This window comes from Salminus brasiliensis, chromosome 1, assembly GCF_030463535.1.
Source record: "Salminus brasiliensis chromosome 1, fSalBra1.hap2, whole genome shotgun sequence".
NCBI classification, from domain to species: Eukaryota; Metazoa; Chordata; class Actinopteri; order Characiformes; family Bryconidae; genus Salminus; species Salminus brasiliensis.
Window position 1 is genome coordinate 84,396,946 of NC_132878.1, and position 20,478 is coordinate 84,417,423.

Consider the following 20,478-nt stretch of genomic DNA (forward strand, 5'->3'; position numbering starts at 1 on the left):
GGGTTTCGTCTGTGTTCTGTTCCTTCTCATGACCTAATCATGCCATTAACTATTGCTCCACAGACTCCTTACTATCTCCGTACATACAGACACCTTTCCTTTATAGGCCTGGGCAGGTATCATGTTGGATGACACTGATCTGCATGCACTGAGACCTGGTGGTGGTGGTGTTTACGTGAGCCACACAGCACAGGCTGAACCTGTGACATGCCATCCTGCTCAAATATAGGAGCACAGGGAACAAGCCAAGCGTGTAACATGTTATATAGGTCATGGAACTCAGAGGCATCGGTGTGTGAAGATCATGGTGCCTCTCACCCAGTCGAGCTGGCTTACACATGACCTAGTGTCGGCCTCCATCATGCACACTCATGCTAAGCTCAAATGCAGGTGCTGCGCATGCATATGGACTCACGCATAGCTACAGATTTACATAAAAACAATTCACTTGCCCAGCAATGCATAAAATATGTGTAGGAGTCCATTTTCTGTTCTACATACAGAATGTATTCATTGGGCAGTCGCAGCGGTCCGTGTTCAGCAACAGGGCTCTGTTTAGAGATGGAGGAATCTCACTTTTTCTTATCTGATGCCTCTACTGAAGCCTTTTTAATTGACAAAATTTCACTGATCATGACCAGTACCTGTTATTTATACAGCTTTTTAACAACAGACGTTATTGCAAAGCAGCGTTTACCAGGTTCCAGACACAAGTCAGCATGGTAATGGTGGCAGCGAGAGGAAGAGACCTTGAGAAGAAGCAAGACTCAAAAGAGAAACCCATTCTTCCGTGGTTGACAAGGGGAATACTAGAAACTAGAAAAGAGCATTTCCTGAAGGATGGCATAGTGGTTGCAGAGCTTAAGTGGATCCCACTTACAGGCAGTTGCTAGGTTGTTGCTATGTATGTGGTTGCTATGGTATTCCATGAGATTTCTATGGTGTTGCTAGCTGGTTGCTATTGTGTTGCAATTTGCTATGGTAACCTAGGTTGCTAGGCAGTTGCTATGGTATACCAGGTGGTGGCAATGGTGTGGCTAGGTGGATGCTATGGTATGTTAATGTGGCTGTGTAAAGAACAGTATGACTTTATTTTAGCAGGAGTCTTTGCAGGAATCACTTTTATTAGGGGGATGAGTGGTGGATTATTGTGATTGTTTAAAGGTTATTTCAAGATTAAATTACTTCTCATCATGTATTTCTAATTTTAACCCATTTTCTACTGAATTTGGAAGGGCAATTGCCCAATCCTTGCTCATGTGAACTCTCCCTATCACTAGCAATGTCCCCAATACTGAGCCAGCCACTGCCTCTTTTCAAACTGCCACTGATGAAGCATCGCTAGGTAGCCAGCACACTACCTAACGTGGAAAGCACAACAGCTAATAGATGGATGGTTTGCGGTATCCCCATGACCCTCTGGAGTCAGAGACTTAATTCCCACTTCTAAGGGAGTTTGACATGTCTTGACATTTTTAAATATCTTTACCAACCTAAAAATGTTGATTTCAAAAGGCACTAAAGGTGGTTTAGAGGGTTCTGATGCCACAGAAGAACCACTTTTGCTTCCATAAAGAACATTAAACAAACTAAAGAAAACACACATGGGCACTGTTGAAAGAAAATGCCTTGTTTGTAGAACATTTCTTTTTTAATAACCTTTTTTTTTAATGAAAACCTGGATCAGACTCTTTCATTTCCCCCCTCAAATTCCTCATATCAGTCTGATCCCAACACTGCAAAGTGGAGAGGGAACAGATTCAGGGGGCCTGTCTCAGTGACAGAGGAGGAAGCAAACAGGCCAGGGCAGGCCTGAATTTAGCTTAGTGCAGGGCAAGGACCCAGTTAGTTCATGAGTCACTGTCTCTCTCTCCCTCTCTCTCTCTCTCATACCATCCGTCTCCTTCCTGTTTTCCTGTGTTCCCCCCCCCCTCTCCTTCCCTTCTGCCACTCTTCTTCTCTCTCTCTCTCTCTCTCTCTCTCTCTCTCTCTCTCTCTCTCTCTCTCTCTCTCTCTCTCTCTCTCTCAGGCCTCCAAATTGACTTGGCTTTACTGGAGTTCTACCGTCTCCCCCTTGCAGGTTCAGTTTGGGTGAAAGGCGGCAGGAAGTTTTTCAGGGGCTGTACTTGGAGTTTATACACTCAAGGTGACCCCTTAATTGGCTCAGTAATTACAAGTCCTCTGTAAAACAGCAAGAGGAAGGTGGTGGTGGTGGTGGTGGGGGGAGGGTTGCAGGGTCAGGCTGAAACAGCTTTCATACAGCTTTCATTTCGCAGCGCACCCATGTCACAGTTACTCCAGCTACTTAAGCAAGCGCGTTGCCTAAACATGGGCCGCCACGGCTAGGAGCATGAGAGTCATTACCGTACGTAATTAGACACTTCTTAAATACAGACAGCCCGGAGAGAACGCTCTTATTGTGCACCGTCAGAGGAGACTTCTAAAGCCATCAGAAAGAAATTACCAAGTAAATTAGAAACACTCCCCTTTCCCCATCATTTACCATGGCGTGGTTAAGCTGGTCCTGAAATTCTGGCCCCGGCAGTGTAGCGTACGCATTAGGACCCTGTGTGGTCCCTTCCTGCGCACACGGCATGGAGATCCACTCTTGTGATCTGCTATTATACTGTATGCAATTTCATAGAAACCATCTGGCATTCGAGGCCTTTCATTGTACATTATGCAATACCTGCTCAACTCTCTGTAACCATGCGGGAACGCTGGGAAAAGGGAAGTCTCTGTCGTTTCAGTCAAATCTCACTTGCTGCTCTCCATTGAGTTTTGGTAGTGCTAATCTGCATGTATAATTTTGCTGTCAGAAAAACCACAGAAACGCAACACACTCATACACAAACAGCACGGTACTGCTCAAACGCTCCCTTTTGAGTGAGTTTTTCACATGTTGCATCATGGCTCTCCCATTGAATCATTTATAAAAACGTAATGAGGAGCATCGCTGGGTGTTAGCCTGGCTCGGCTCGCGCTTGTGTGTGCGTGTGTGTGTGTCTGTGTGCATGTACGTGTGCATGTGCGAGGCGGAGCGTTCCCTCCGCCATTGTCCCTGCGGTGGCGCTAAGTGACTGATTTAGACTCAATGCCTGGGTGTTCTCAGAGAGCCCATCTGTGGGTTAAGCAGATAGCATTCAAGTGAGCTAACCTAATTCCAACCAATCTAGCCTCGATTTATTGTGGACGTCTGTACACCGGGATCTGATAGAGCCCCATATCAGTCTCTTTATTTGCATCAGGAGAGACAGTGGCTGCTTCTTTGAGGTCTATAAACATCAAACCATGTCTCCCAGCCCCGACATAAATTCTGCATTTCGCAGACGTTACGGCAAATGCGGCGGGGGCCGGCCGGGGATCCAGGAAGTGGCGAATAAAAACGGTAGCAGCGCGCACAACTCTTCTCGAAATGAGCCTGCGCCTGCTCCCAGCCAAATGAGATTACGCGTCTCCAGATTTGTAAAAATGGATATACAAAATTTGATAAGCGTCGCACTGAAGTGTAAGTGTCTCCTGTGTTCGATACATTCCTAATGCGCGAGCTAAAAGAGAAGGCGCATGGTAATGGAGTCGTAATTGTGCTGGTGGAGGGTCATATGAAATCAGGGTGCCTCATAAAATATGCCGTAACGGCAGCAAAGAGGGAAACAGACAGCGGCGAGAAAGACTCCAGAAACGCAGAGTTATATAAACGTGATTTTTAAACCAATGAAAGTACAGAGCTCCAAATAAAAGAGCAGTCAGTCATCACACAGGAAAAAAGAGAGAGAGAGAGAGAGAGAGAGAGAGAAATAAGCTGCCACCTATAACTGGTGCGGTACAGTGGTCCAGTGTGATAGCCTCTCTTTATTACTGCTGTTCGGCTACAGGAAACTGGTTTGTAATCTTCTAAATTCACTTTTTAATAATGTCAACTATCAGAGAACGCTGAAAACCCTGACCTTTGCTATCAAGGCCATAAACACTCACGCACACACAGAGTGGGAGAGAGAGAGACAGAGAGAGAAAGAGGAAGTCTGTGTGTGAAACAGAGAGAGGCATAACAAAGGAAGAAAGAAAGACATGTAGAAAAGAGAAAAGAAAGATCAAGAGAGAGAGAGAGAGAGAGAGAGAGAGAGAAGGTGAAATTATTGACAATGTGAGAAGAGTGCATAAGACAGAAAGAATGAGAAAATGAGAACTGAACAGTGAGGGTAGAGAGAGAGAACATGGAAAAGGAAGAGAGGAGAGGAGAAAGAGGGAAATGTAAGAAAGATAGAATGAGAGGAGAATTACACAGTAAGGGAGGTAGAGAGAAAAGGGAAAAGTAAAGAGAGAGAGAGAGAGAAGAGAGAAGAGGGAGAAAAGGAAATTAAAGAGTGAATGGCAGCTAGAGAGAGAGGAAGGGAAAAGAAAGAAAGAAAGCAGGTTAAGGGATGAGAGACACAAAAAGAAAAGGGAGAAAGGAGGACATGCAAGACATTTTGAGACTTCTCTCAAAATATTGAGAAAGGTAGGCAGAAGAAAGACTAAATGAGAGATAATCCGTATAGGATTTTTACACTAGGCCAAGGTGGAAAAGTTAGAACATCTCTAAAGCCATAACGCAAACAAGAGTGATGGGAAAGAGTTTTTTGGATCAAACGATGCCGTATCAAGCCATTACATGCTGATGGCATGGTCACATGCTTCTCTTATAGTTGACACAGGTGGCCGGTGACTGGAGAAAAGGCTGGCCCCCTGGATGGTCCGATCACCACACAGCTTTTCAAAGGTTGCTTTCGACATTCTGAAATTCCGAATCCAAAGCTGGTCTGAAAACTGGCTCTGCACTGCTCTCCCAAAACTGTCTGGTGGGTTTATGCTCCCAGATGTACAGTGAACAATGTCGGGGTGGGACGTAGATTTCAGCTCTCGTTAGGTGGAGCACTGCTTGTCCTGTCCTGTGTCTCTGAACTGCAAACGACAACACAACCATAAAAAAAGACTACGAACGGCAGCACAAACCCAGTCTAATCTCTATATCCTCAGTCTAATCACAATATCCTATGTCATCTAAAGTTTGTTTGCATAGCATATTTCACTGTTTTTCTACAGAAACTGAATGGAAACCCAGCTATAGACAGAGAGAGAGAGAGTGGGGGTGAGACAGAGGGTAGAAGAGATAGAGAGAGAGATGTAAGGACATGTAAGACATAGGAAACAAATAAAATAAAGAGAGTGAATGAGCGATAGACTGTCAAACAGAGAGGGAGCGAGAGAGAGCCCTCAGTCATCCTGCAGGGAGAGAGAGAGCGGATTCTCGGGGCCTAAGTGAAGCCCAGCCGTGCAGCTTTGCATCATCCCACTCTGAGCGATCTAAATAAGATAGTGGCATCATTACAGAGCCTACTCATCTGCGGATCTCCCTTTTAGCCTAATTTTACCTTCCGTCTGCATGCTCTCTGGGCTAATTAAATCTCTCCCTCCCTCCTTTCTCTCTCTCTCTCTCTCTTTCTCTAGTCATCGGGATGACAAATAACGCAATGCAATTTTGGCACATTATTATGTATGAAATGTGAGGAATAATGTATTCCACTCGGCTGAATATCTCTAGACTTGCATGTAATGAGCAAGTTGAGCTCGTGTGTAAGCGTATGTGCACGCTTGCGTGTGTATGTGTGTGTGTAAGTGAGTGAACTGTGCAAAAGTTCCTCACCTATGCCTTTCGCTCCCTCTCTCACCCACCTCTCTCGTGCTTTTTTCATCTCTTTCATCAAGACAAAAAAGCTGCTGACCTTCGTGTTCAGTACAACCCACCCGCCTACCACCCTGTTACTGTAGAGAGAGAGAGAGAGAGGGGGGGGGGGGGAGCGAGGGAGAGCAATGCCGTTGCAGTAGCCGGATCCTCTGGGCTCGCGGTTCTGTCCCGCTTGGCTTTAATTTACAGTGGGGAAAAATAATTAGAATCTCACTTTTGCGAAGAGTGGAGTGAAAATGTAAACAATGCTTCCCTGCGGGCGAGTGCTTCATCACACTGACAGGTGCATTTGAATGAGTCTGTGTGTGCGTGCATGTGTGAGTGAGTGTGTGTGTGAGTCTGCGTGTGTGTGTGTGTGAGAGTGTGTGGGGCAGACAGCCTGGGTTATTTATGTGGTAGTGGCACATGGCAGGTGTGGTACAGTTTGATATGATAGAGCGGGTCATCCATCTAAAGCAGCTGATGGAAGGCTGGCCAGAGCCAGCAGGGGCCAGTGGAAGCCAGTTTGGGGTCATACTTCGGACAACTGTGTACAAATCACATGCAGAGCAGGGCCGGACCAGTAAGTAGAAATTGGGACCCGGACTGATTTTAAGGAGCTGTAAGTTTTGACATTTGCAGATCTGAGTCTTTTTATAACTCATAATACTGTATTAAATTACAAGAATATTAGTTATATCATCACTGTTGTAGAGTTTGTTTGGAGTGTGTCTCTTGGGGATGTGTTTGAGGTCTTATTTGTTGTCATGGTCAAGAAAGGTCCTCCTATGGTTCTTTGGTAAAGGCAATGACTACGTGGGCAGCGAAGGCTTAGTGGTTAAAAGCACCTGGGTTATCTGGGATGTAGTTTCTAGTTTGGCCAGATTCCTTTAACACTTTTCACTAAAATGTGTCCTGACGAGGTCCTTGTTTTACATTCCTGTATAAAAAGAACATCAATACATTTTCATCAAAGAATTTCCGCTTTACTTCCTGTAACCATTGGCTTCTCACCAGGGTGGTCCAGCTCTAGGAGAATGATGGTTGGTTCAACAATGTGGAGAAACAGATGATTCTCAAATTCCTGGCTCTATTAGAAAATGTTATGGCCTGTTTAAACACACTCTGTTATACTGCCAGCTGTGTTCAATCATCTACTGGTAAATAAACACATACTTGTGCACACACAAACACACACATACGCACAAGAATGGACATTTTAGAATTTGAAACACACTTTACAGCCATTGCACAGCAATACGATTACGGAGTGGTTAGCAGCTTTTCGTTCCCTTCCCCAACCCCACTGCCTGCCGGTCCAGGGGATCGAACTAGTGAACCCCCAGGTCCAATCTCACTTCCCTAACCTTTGGGCCATGGCTGCCCCTGGCTGAGACAGAGGTAGACCAAGAAACCAGTCTCTGTAACAGTAATAATAACCATGTTTTTTTTCGACAAATGCATTTCTGCTAACTCCATCCGGACATGCAAAAAAAAAAAAAAGCTTTCCATTATGTGGTCCCAATGAGTCCTCCAAATCTGACCACCGCCAAATGTGGTTTGAGTGATCCGATGGTAATCTGATCACAATGCGTCCTGGGCATGTTTACCACCTGGCTTTCCATGTGGTTGAGTGAAATCCGGAAAAACACATGTTAATGTCAGGTGTATACGGCCTGTACATGAGAACCCACTATCAGCAGATATCATTTCCCTGCCGATTTATTGGTAGGACCTCTAGTCTAGAGATAAAAATGATAACACACACAAAGACTGGCCTGAACCCACAGCATGCAGTCATGCATAACAGTATCCAGACCCCAAAAACACACTCCCAAACGTGCAGCCCTCTGAACACACATCCTCACATGTTCCGTCTTACTGACAATCTCTCAGACAATCTCAAGAATTTCGTTTCTCAGTTCATGCACACAAGTCCGGATGCACACACACACACAGATACAAACACGCACACTTGCAGTGCCCCCCAGGCATGCGGTGCAGGGCTGAGTGACCCTGCAGTGGCCGAGTGCTCAGCAGATAGTCACTCTGTCTCTGCTGAGCTACAACACACAGCTGACTTACTGCCTGGGAATGGGAGTGTTTGTGTGCATGTCCCTGTGTTTCATGCACATTTCGGCCTCCAATAGCATTATTCTCTTACAATCCATGCTTACATTTTGGATGAACACTGATTTCAGGTGATTTCCTGGAGAACTAAGACCCTCTACTAGGGGAGTAACCATAGGATTCTGAATATTCCTGATTCAGTTTATAACATTGGATTCATGATTTTTTTAAAGCAGTAATGTAAATGATACATCCATGTTATTGTGACCAACTGCAGTATATTAGATGGCATGACTAATAGAATGCAGTAGATATTGTCCATTTCCCCAACACACACACACACATAGACTAATGTGCATTGCGATGCACTGTGTCACACTGCATTGTTACACTTGTAGACATTGTATGATAAACTAGCATTATCATGCAGAAGGCTCAGCTCCACCCTAATCAGAGCCCGGCCCTACGCATGGATAACCTAGGCATTGCCAGCCATTAGAATGGAAATAGATAGGCTATAATTATAGACTTGCAGAAGGAGAGAGGGCTGTTGATTCAATTAGTCTCAGAGACGTTTGGCTCTGCACTGGCTGTGCATCTGGTCTGGTGAACACGTGAATGCGACAGGCAACCGATCTGTACCAACACAGCCTCTGCCTCATCGCTTTTCCTTCAAAAAACAGACATAGCACTGGTGCTCTGTATGAAAGAACAGCACTTCTACCCCATGAAAATCCAGTACATTGAGGGGAAATCCGATAGATCAGCAGATATAAGTGGCAACCCATGTACTGGAAAGGCCCTAGCAGTATACTGGATGTAGTAAGGGAGCACTATTCTACTGTGCAGGGTTATAAATGGTGCCATTAAAAGTGATGGTTCAACAAAAAAATCAAGTAGGTAAAATCAGCTAAGACATGTTTGCTGTTTCAGTCAAAGACTCACAAAGACTTTCTTATATGGTTTCTTACTATGTATGACATTTAGCAGTCTACAAAAATAAACAGTATACTGCATAGCTAAAAACCCCACATAGCAGCTGCCATCTCCTGTTTATTAATAATAAACACCAGCAAAAAAGCATGGATAATCCAGGCCCTGCTATGGCTATTCAGAATGTAAATACTGTACAAGGACAGACTTCAGACTTTGAACTGAGAAAGATGAGAGAGTGAAAGTGAGAGAGTGAGAGAGCGAGAAAGCGCGAGAGATAGCATCTCACTTGAGGATTATCTCAACTACGCATCTGCATAATTCCCTATTACTAATCTGCTTTTATAAATGCTTAAAAAAGTCGATTTAATCCATAAAGAGCTCCGTAAAGTGATTCTCCACTCGGCAACATGGACCAGCGATGCCTGGGAGAGATACTTTCTCGAAGGTTTGTTTGTTTAGAGAGGCTGAGGGCTAAATGCTTTAAAATCAAGGTTATTTACACACACTTTGTGAGAAGGCTTTGCACACACTCAATTGCTAATATGGGGAGGACTCAGACAAACACTTCACCTACACTCTCACGAATAAAGGTGCTAGAAAGGATTCATTGAGCAGTACTATAGAAGAACCACTTGTGGTTCCAGAAAAGAAACATTCTTAAGGGAGAAGATCCTTTAAATTGTTAAAGAACCTTTACATTGACTGACTTACTATCTTCACACGTATCACCTTGCAAAAAATGGTTCTTTATGGAACCAATAGTGGTTCTTCTATGTATGTATATCTACAGATCTTACCCACAATCTAAAAGACATGAAAAAACATTATGTAGGACATCTTCTGCGGCTCTTTACTGTATAAGGCATATAGTGGCCCTGTACATAGAACTCATTATAATAACATCACCATATTAATATTCAGTTCTGGCAATATGAATATGCAAATATATGCATATTGATTTGTGTGTAATGTAACAGTCCTCTAGTTAACAGTGTTAAAAGAACATAAAATCAATCACTATGACAAATCTTATATATAAATATAAAGCACTCACAATATGATACTGAGTGTCATTAATCATTTCTAAGTGTCATTTCTATAGTCTATAGATATAGGGGGTTCATATAGAATGGAATTCTCCACTTTATTATAATTCATTTATTTGTATGGTTTCTTTGTAGATTTTATAATATCTCCCCTTAACTCCCACGTTCGGGTGATAAAATAGCAAACTATCACAGCACAGTCTGGAAGGAAAATGTACCTACTAGGATAAGAGAGCATCCCCCTCTGCTTTGTGCTCCTCATAAAGCCATGTGACTGATCAAAGATTAGGGGCTCGTCTAAAGTGAGGGTGAAGCTTCGCTCCATACAGTGTGGATGAGGCATAATCAGTAGTCTTCAGTAGCCCTGGGCCATCAAGAAAAGCCAAGGTCAACGTGTACAAGAAAGAAAAAAAGGCCACCATTTTAAATGAGCATGAGCATGTTTATCAGAACTGCAGCTTCTCTGCTTCTCTGAAGGAAACCCTGATCCAAAGGTGTTAAAGAACAATCCCAGCAGTAATCACAATGAATACAGCTACAGTCTGTTATCATGTTGAATAACATCTTCTGGGTTAACACCATTAGTCAGCTCTAACACCATTAGTGGTTTCTAGCTCACTGTACTCTGTGCTGAATAAAAGGGAGCGGAGGGTGGTGGGGGAGCACCCCTCTTCCTTAAAAATCCCATTTGCCCAGCGTGTCTCTAAAGAATGTTCCATCGTCTGTCGACAGCCCAATTTGTTCCCTCTGTTCTACATTATGAAAGGAGGAGGGGGTTTAGGATCTATACGAGTTAACATGTGGACTCAATTTTGCAGCTTCCAGCTGCATTTGTTTTGACAGCTGACTTGGCAAGCAACATATTAGGACGAAATTAAAAGAAAAGTCCATCTCTGATACGTCTGCAGAATGAAGCCCAGATATGTCATGGAAACAGCGGGCCTGGCCTGGCCTGTTTTCAAATCAAAAGCTCTTCCCTTTTTCTTTTTTTTCTCTCCAGCCTGTTAACTCTGTTCCACAGTAGGACCACAATATCCTCTCCATGAGGTACAAAAATTAGTTGCAAAAAATGCGAAAATATAATATATGCAAATCTCAATGAGTAGCAAAAAATATCTCATCAGGTGTGCCGTGAGAAATTCACATGTAAAATTTGTGTTTCCTAGTATAGACTGATAGATCGACACATAGGTAAAGACATATATGGACATGTAAAGCTTCCATATGTTTGTGGACACCTCTTCATTCAGCTACTTCAAGTTACACCCATTGCTAATACACACAGCTTCTAGTCTAGTCCCTGTAGATACACATGAACCTATTGGAACCATGCCTTATGTCAGGCGTGGGCTAAAGGGGTATAAAGCCCCCAAGCATTGAGCTGTGGAGCAGTGATACAGTGTTCTCTGGAATAATGGTGCTCCATCCAATACTTTTGGGATGTGCTGGGGAGTTTGGGACAAGGTGGGGTGATGACCATCCAACATCCTGACTTCACTGACGCTCTCGTCTACTATAATCCTTACAGCAGAGCTCCAAAATCTAGTAGAAAGCCTGCCCTGAAGACAGTTATTTAAACAATAATAGTATAACCTCTTTTTTAATGCCCTTGACTAAATACACGTTGCCATTCTTACAGTTATTAATGAATAAAGTTTATATTTAAAACAACAACAAAACTATATATTCACTGAATCAATAATTCAAGCCATGTAAATTTTCAATTTACTAATTCATGGCCATTCTATCTTGGCATCAAAATAAATCCCATTGCAAATAAGTCAGAAGGAAGGCCTGCGATGGCAACATGGCCTCCAGAGCCCTAACATATCTAGACAGGGATATAGTGTTTGATGTAGAGGGGGCTTCCTGTCCCTCTTTCTTTCTCTACTTTCTTTTTCCTTCTCTCTGCCTTCACTTTCACCTCCCCCAGTCTATTTTCCCTCTTAACCCCCCCACCACCACTTCCTTAACCATTGTGTGGCTTCAGTACTTTCACACATTGCTGCCCAGAAAAAAAATGACCTTTTCTCCACGGCAGGCCTGTCCCTTCCCCAGTCACATCTCATATTGAGCTGTGCGTGAGGGCTCCATGCCCCAGCCTGTGCTGCCGTAGCCCCAGGCTTGCCAGCCAGCCCTCGCCAGTACTGTCCACTAATAGCCTCCTGTAATTGAAGAAGCAGCTCTCAGCCCTAATGCAAGCAAACAGGCTGGTGGAAGGGTCTTGGAAGAGGACACGGGGAGGGACTGCAGGTGCCTCCCCGTGACCCTCACCAAATCAGGGCAGTCCCTCCCGCCCACTCCTTGCTCACCCCTGTGTTTGTGTTCCTGTTTTGGGTTTGCTTTCAGGAAGGCCCACTCCCATTGTTGCTCATGGACTGTTACTCAGCAGGTGAGATTTGGTAAATGGCTTTTATAGAACTAATGGATCCAGTGAGTGGTGCTGGAGCACTATCAACCAGGTCCATAAAAGTGGTTGTAGAGGAACTCTTAGAACTTGCAATAATTCTGGGTGATTATATTAATGACTTTTGACTTCTAGCTGACTGAAACCAGTGAACTATCTGAAAGGAAATTTGGCAGAAGTACAGAATCTAAACTTAATAAATGAACACCATACTTGTGCTTATTGTATTGGTTTCTATCTGTACAGTCCTATTTTGGTAATAGAAAAAAAAAAACATGCTTTAAAGTTTTGATAGTTGCAGAAACTGACTGAAATAAACTTCAATCTGTTGATATAGAATGTTATTCCTTTTATAATAATGACATTCTAATAATAATTGTATATGTAAATATTGTCTGTCCCTGTCATGAAAAAAATATGTATCTCCAAAATATAAACTTTAAAGTAGCTGAAAGTCTAAAATTGTCAGATTCCAAAATGGATATAAGAACAATAAAAATATACAGTGCAGTTTACTGCAGCACTGTTAAACTGCCTAGTATATTTCAGGGTTCTATTGCTGAAAGGGACGCTGAAATTAAAGCGTATTAGTCTCTGTGCTGGATGTAGAGAGGATCCAAATGTATGTTAGCCTGCTGTTTTCACACTGTCAAACACTTTTAAAAAAGCAACACTAGCCTAAAACCCCTGTCTGCTCATTTCTCTTCTAACTATTATCTATTGTTGTTGTGATGAATTTACTCAGTACTGGCAATAAAAAATGATCAAAAGAAAAATTATGGGCTTTTCTGTGGGGAGATTTTTCCATAAGTTTTCTTCTACTGGATTTGGGTTGAGCGGGTTGGGTTGAACTTGGCCTATGTGACATCAGATTTACTCTCCTGTGATGTCTTTCTCTTGTTTTTGGGAACATTTCCACAAGCACAGCTGCACCAACGAGGCTGGAGTTATTCTCCAACATCTTACTGGAATTGTCTGTTTCACCTTACATGAAATGCAACTGCAGCACTATTTTAAGGTGAAATATCAGCTTAGATTTAAAACTTAGATTTAAAAACTATTTATATCAGTCAGGTTCAGTGAGTACATGATTCAAAATCACCACTTCATTGATTTATGGCTTCATTCCAACTTTCTGATGCATTCTAATGCACTGTAAATAACAAGTGACTCAAATGATGCCACACAAGTGAAAATCGCCAAAAACGGAGATACCCAGTTTTTGCAGGACAGTGATGATATATATTTATATAGGATTTCTAAAGTAATAACGGACTTTGCAAGGCGATGCTCGCATCGGTCAGCTTTTCATAATTTCCTAATAGTGTCTGTAGGCTAGTATGTTGAAGCACAGGGTAATGAGTTGTAAACGCAGTGGTTTATGAGTGTTGTTATCTGTGCAGCAAGTGCGAGATTGAGGCCACAGATCAGAGGAAAGGTCTCACCTATCACTCCCTTAATAATATATAAGAGAGAGAGAGAGAGTAGGAGAGAGAGAGAGCGGGAGAGAGAGAGATGAAGAAAAACCAACACTGTCTGCTCGTCATTAGCTCTCCAATCTGCACTCTGCTCCACGTGACACCAACCCCCTCACCCCCATCCTCCTCCTCCCGCAACTCTCCTTTCCTCCCCACCGCTCCAATCCGTTGTTTTGCAAAGCACCTTGGGTGTTCCCTAAATTCTGCCCGTGGAAACACATTAAGGAGAGGCAAGGAGACAAACGGCGCGGCTGTGCTCAAATCTTGATGCGATTTCTGGTTGCAAAAACAACTCGGGGGCTATCAGCAGCCATTAGCGCAATCAATGTCACCGCGAAGTTTCTGGTGAATTACGGCGAAGATTAGAGCTCTGCCGCCCGGTCGCTCCGTCACTGTCAGCCAGGCGGTGACAAAACAGTTTGTGTTACCTGCTCGAACGCGGCAGGCATTAGTACCTCCCTCCCAGGTACAGTAATCAAGAAGGTGACGGCAGACAATTAATGAGGTCCATCTGCACCAATGCCTATGCATAATTAATGCCCTCATTATACACACGCTATGATTTTTTTTTCTTGTCTCTCCCTCATTCTCTCCATCACTGCTTCTTGCTGAGGCTTACACTGCGCCGCATCAACACTCAGAAGTAGACAGAGTAAAGGGCACGCGTCAAGGACACTGAAAGGTAAATGAATTAGCAATAAATAAATAAAATAATACATTTGAAGTGTGTTTTAGTTTGATTTAAATACCAAAGACCTACTAAAACACAGTGCTGCACCCCAGCATTTCATGTGTGCCATCTTATTCGGCAGTCAGAAGTTAATAGGACAGTGCAATATCTGAAACTAGGAGCAATAACGTTGATCACATGGCCCGGAAGAATCTGAGCCATATTATAAAGTTAATTAAAGAGTAAAAAATCAGATTATGTTTTATGATCACTCTGTGAAAATTACACGTTCAATGATAATAACAGCAGGCCATTTGTGGATCTTTCTCTTTTTATTGTTTTAATGCTCCGGGGAAACAACTAGCATTAACACTTTACTACTATTAGGTCATTAGGCATCCTGTTTGTTGTTTATCTGTACGGCATAACTACTCCAATAAAATTCCACTCCACGTTGCCAGGTGGTTAAAGGGGTTGACCTCAGGTGATGTGGGAGTTTAAAGTCATTGCTATTCCCTGTGCAGTGTTCTAGTAGGTAAAGGGCCTCCACAGAAATATGTGCTTCTTCATTTCTAGCTCTCTCTCACTGAAACATATAGCGTGGGTCTAGATGGTGGAGAGAATGCTAAAAATAGGAGCATTTTTATGATTCAAAGCTGCAAATTAACACCATAATGGTTCAGATTTTTGAACATTATAAATAAAATTATTATAAAAAATTATCATTTTAATGCTAACACTAATAAATAAGAAAAAGAAGTATTCAAGATTCTGCTTTAATATTCAAATATCTCAAAAACATATGCAAATCTCAGAAATTGACCATATTAGGGTCTTTGTAAAATCTAAAATCTTTATTTTGTTATATCTCTTCCACTGAAGCAAGTGTTCAGACAACTCTCAGTTGGGTCTGATCTACTCGTCAGAGCCTTTTATGATTAGGCTAACTCTCCCATGCACTCCATCATTAAACATTATTGGGGACAAACCAAATGTTAAAAAAATCAGGTTTCTACTTTTCACTTAAATCGTTAGATCATATTTTTTTAATGAAAATCATTGACAGCTTCACAGCTTCAAGCTCTGTTCTATCAAATGTGGTTCAACTCATTTGTTGAGTATTCATGATCTATTAAAGAGTTTGGTAGATTCTCTGAGCCAGAGGTAAACTCCTGCTAAGCACAATGCACAGCTTAGTGCCTCCCTTAAACCAGCACACTCTATTCAGTTCCTCAGAAAATGAAACATTCAATTAAACCAGACATGTTAGAACAGGGGTAATGCTAAATGGTGCAGTGGTTGAGACCTGCAGGACTGTAATTTGACTCCACTGCTCCATACTGTTGAACATGCCATCATCGTCATCCTGTAAAATGTGTTTGAATAATGCCTTAACAGGATTAGTAATGTTTTACTAAAGTTTTACCCACTTTAATTCAACTAATCTTTCCAGTGCTATTCATCATTTAAGCAAACAGAAAACTTCCAAAAATGTTCTTCTGAGCAGGATTTCACTCAGTCACTCACATTAATCACCGCTCACCGCGTTAACTGCCTCTAGAACACTCAGTGAACAGACGTTAGAGGGAGTTATGACCTCCATGAATTAATAATGATAGTTTATCTGATGCCAACTGCTCTAGTATGACATTTCACAATCTAGCAGATCAGTGTTGTGTTCTGCTTATAATATCCACTGATCAGCCTCCATGTGCTGCCAAGCATCTCTGACCTGTTGAGGCATGGAGACCTGCGAAGGTGTCCTGTGGTATTATGCACTAAGATGTTAGCAGCAGGTCCTATAAGACCTGTAAGTTGTGAGGTGGGACCTCCATAAGGATCAGTAAGTCTTGGGCACCCATTACCCTGTCGTCTGTTCACTGGTTGTCCTTCCTTGGAGCACTTTTGGAAGGTACTAAACACTGCATACTGGGAACACCCCGCAAGACTTGACTGATGTTCTGGAGATGTTCTGACCCAGTTGTCTTGTCAAAGAGTCTTAGATTCTTATGCTTGCCCATTTGTCCGTCTTTTAAAACATCAACTTCAGGAACTGACTGTTCAGCTGCTGCCTAATATGTAGAACCCCCCCCCCCCCCCCCCCCTTAGTCGCTCCATCTGTCAGTGGTTTAATGTTATGGCTGATAGCTTGTTTCTTTAGGTAAACCTAAAGTCAATCTAAACAGTCAATTTCACTAAATAAAAAGGATTTATGGTAAAAAATCTGTTGACAAATTCACTTTGAAACCCAGCAAACTTTTAAAGTGTCCTGTAGCTCCGTTCCTGTACATGTACGAGTATTGTTTTGTTCAGTTTCTCCTTCCTTCCCCTTTTCTTTGCTAATGAAAGCCTCATGGCCCCTTGTTATTAAAATTGTGCCTCTCTCTCCTATATTAATTGGGTCCATAATAAGGAACGCGTTGGATTCATTATTTAATTGCGAGGGCACGTTTGGAATACAGTTTCTGAAATGTATTTTTAATGAAAACTACTACATCCTGACCTAATCATATCAACCTTCTCCTATCTAATTAAGGATGCAAAAAATCATTAGAGTTGCAAAATATTAGTTTCAGCTTTGTCTCGCTGCTCCCTCCCCTCCGCGCACACTTTTTTTTTCCTTCCACGGTGATGATAAATAGTTAATGAGGTAAAAATGACAAAAAATTTGCATGTAGGCAAATTAGTTTAATAGGGATATGCCTTTGCTGAGTTAGGAAAGTGACCCTTTTTTGCACGGAGAAATTGCTATAATAATTATGAAATAATGTCTTATTTAAATGAAAAATCGCCCGGCTGAATAATGTTAAAAATAGTGAAATGCAATAACCCTAAATTTTCATCATGCTGGCAAATGTGTTTAATGCGTTATCATTTTATCAGTTCAATAAAGGCAAATTAGGGGCAATATGAGGAAAGCAGTGATTGTTGTAATTCCAGAGGAGAACTGTACAGCGACTGAAGGCTGTGGTGGGGAGAGGGAAGATGTGAGAGGCTATTGGCTAAATGAAAGTCTCCACGGACGAGGCATTCCAATGTTCACCCGATAAATGAATCCAATTAGGGCTTACCTCGGATACCAGTGTTAGGCCCTAATGTTCATCACACTGACTAGAGGCTTGGAGAAATCCAAGAAAAGAAAAAGAAAGGAAACGTAAGGAAGAATTTTTGTGCAGCTGCAAAGTTTGCTCATTACAGTGGTGACGTTGACATGGGATCTCCACACGAGTCTTCAAGAAAGACGAATGATCCTTCTGCTGTGAAATCTTTGGAAATTGGTTTCCATAGGCTAATCAATTGCTAGCTGAGATCCTGTTTGGGTAATTATCTCCTACTAATTAAACTGAAACTAAAGACCTCTGAGATGAATTTGTAGCTTTCTGAAATGTAACTAAAGGAGTTGAATGATGTAGAATTTCTTTTTATTCAGTGAAGATCTTCTCCTCATCTCTTTTAATCTCCTTTTTTATTGCTCTTCTTCATGAGCTTCATCACCTGCTACGTTGCACGATATTAGTAACAAAGGCAAACAGAATTTGTTCAAATGTCATTTCTGCTCTAAGAAACTCACTGTAATATCCAGCATCGGGACTGTGTTCAAAACCCAATTATATAAAAAAAGAAAAAGTCAAATTTGGCAAGCTCCATCAATGACTTTCTTCCTAGCATATTCTAGTAGGCATGTCATGAGCTATCAGGCAGCAATCTGGAGATTTAGCAGAGGCAATCTAATGGATTAATATCAGGCCATTTGGCTAGACTTTCAAAATCAAACATTAATCCAACAAAGCGCTCAGAGCTTAAGACGAGCGCTAGGACACTTTGCAGTCATTTTACAAAAGCAGTGGATAAACCCAGACCAGCCTTCCTGACACGCACGCTAACCGTACAAAGATAAGAGTAAAACAGATCCCAACGAAGCAGACAAAGGCCTAGGCCTGAATCTGATCAGCACGCACCTTTCGACGTTCTCCGTTGAAGCCTCTCCATTGCTCCGCCTTCTTCACAATGTAGCTGAGCTCCTGATTGGACACTTCGAGATCGTGTGGAATAAAAAACACACCCTCTGGACTGTGGAGGCGATGGTACACGTCTAGCATTCTGCCATCATTATGGAGTCTGGAAAGAGAGTTGTTATAAACAGTTAAGGTTTATAAGTACTAATTATACACTTACTCTTAATTTAGCCGTTAAATGGTAAGCACCTGCCTAATCTATTACAGCTCCACAATGTATCACAATGTCCTCTACAATGTTCCAAAAAGCTCTTTATAAAAGAGCATCTTGCACATTGTGTTTTGGCAGGTTTTGGCAGGTTACAACAGAGCACGGATGGGTTTTCAAGGGTGTAAATCTCGGGCCTCATGAGGAGTCGATTCACTTACGAAAGAAAACAATTGAATGCATCATTGAATCTCAAAATGATTGATTTAAAGTACCATCAGTTCACAAATGTAGAGACACTATTTACACAGTAGAGGAAGCTAAAAACTGCACACCAATACTATATTAGATATAATAGTGGCAAAGTATCTCCTTGTATTTTGCACCATTCAACCATCTTTTAGTTTTGAGATGCCCAGGGTGCATTCCAAACTGCACACTTATAACCAATACTATGTATTTTTTTATGTATGTAGTTTATAACATAGATAAAAGTGTCAAAGTTGAGTATACTCAAATATCCTAGCTACATACTTAGAGTTTTTTGATGGACATTGCTTTTAACAAGATGCTCAGGGTGTGTCCAAATTGTGCACTAATTAGTAATACTAACTAGGTTTTGAGTATGTAGTATGTAATATAGAAAAAAAGTGTCAAAGTTGAGTATACTCAAAAATTCACAATGTGGTTTTGATGCAATGTAAATGGAAAGGGATGAGCTACTCACACTGGAAACTAATCTTTTGGGAAACTTAAAAAGTTTTAACAAGATGCTCAGGGTGTGACCTAACTGCATACTATTTACTAATACTATCTATTTTTTGTGTATGTAGTATGTAGCATAGATACAAGTGCCAAAGTTGAGTACACTCAAATATCCACAATACATACTCAGAACCGGTTGGCTTTTGAGTGTGGTTTCGATGGATGTTATTGTCCCACAATGCAAGGTAAAATGGAAAGAGATGCGCTACTCACATTGGAAGATTTTGGTTTTAACAAGATACTCTGTGTATCCCAATTGTGTACTAATTACCAATACTAACCAATACTAAAGATTTGTGAGTATGTAGTACATAGTAGAGATAAAAGTCTCAAAGTTCAGTATGCCCAAAAATCCATGGTGTGGTTTTGATGAACATTACTGTCCCATAATGCAATATAAAATGGAAAGGGATGAGCTACTCACATCTGAAAAAAAGGCAGACAATGATGCAAGTACAGAGGCAATGCAGGCAGGAGAACGACATACATTGGCATAACAACCATCATGTCTTATTAGTACAAAACAGATTCATATTTAAATATTTTGTGTACTAACCTGCCAAACGTGCACAATTATGATGGGTATGCAATTGGGATGGCACTGAATCGAAGAAAAGTAAAAAGTATACTGACAACATGATGCTGCCACCCCCATGTTTCACTTTTGTTTCTTGTGGAACAGGAAGTATTAGATTTGTGCTAAAAATGCTACATTTTTGTGTCACCTGACCAGCAAATCTTCTGATAAACTCCAGGCACACATTTTCTGTAATGGTCTCTTTCTAGCCAAGTTCCATAAAGGGCCAATTGTAGATGCAAAGAGTGATGTATTTTTCAGCATTTGGTCTCTCTATATACATCATTATATGACAGGACTGTTGTGCAACTTTTTTTGCACTACAATAAATATTCAACTATTATCTTTTCAATTAAGGGACTAATTATACCATTATGACTTTTGTGGTTTCCTCTCATTTTATCTTAGCACTACTGAACGCCGCCTGTGTGTGAAACAATTAAATTAACAGAAGTCAAACTGCAGTTTATGAGCACTGTAGATTACTGTACAGTTTTTAAGTGTGTCAACTTTTTCTAGTATCTATACTGCAGGCAACTAACTGACCTTCTCAATTACTGCGGTCCTAGACAACAAACCAAGTAAGGATGCAATCCATGCGCTCAAAAGGCATCTTCGGCTTATTAGTTAACTTGTCTGGTACCTGCAGTAAATTTAGAAC

The 20,478-nt window shown here is 41.7% G+C and overlaps 1 protein-coding gene across 1 annotated transcript in view; it reads right to left on the bottom strand.

Moving 5' to 3' along the window:
* ofcc1 (orofacial cleft 1 candidate 1) overlaps positions 1-20,478 on the bottom strand; it is a 112,553-nt gene that overhangs the window by 10,343 nt on the left and 81,732 nt on the right. Inside the window, exon 16 of the mRNA XM_072679109.1 lies at positions 18,271-18,430. Within this exon, the coding sequence (XP_072535210.1) occupies positions 18,271-18,430 (160 nt within the window). The remainder of the gene's footprint in view (positions 1-18,270; positions 18,431-20,478) is intronic.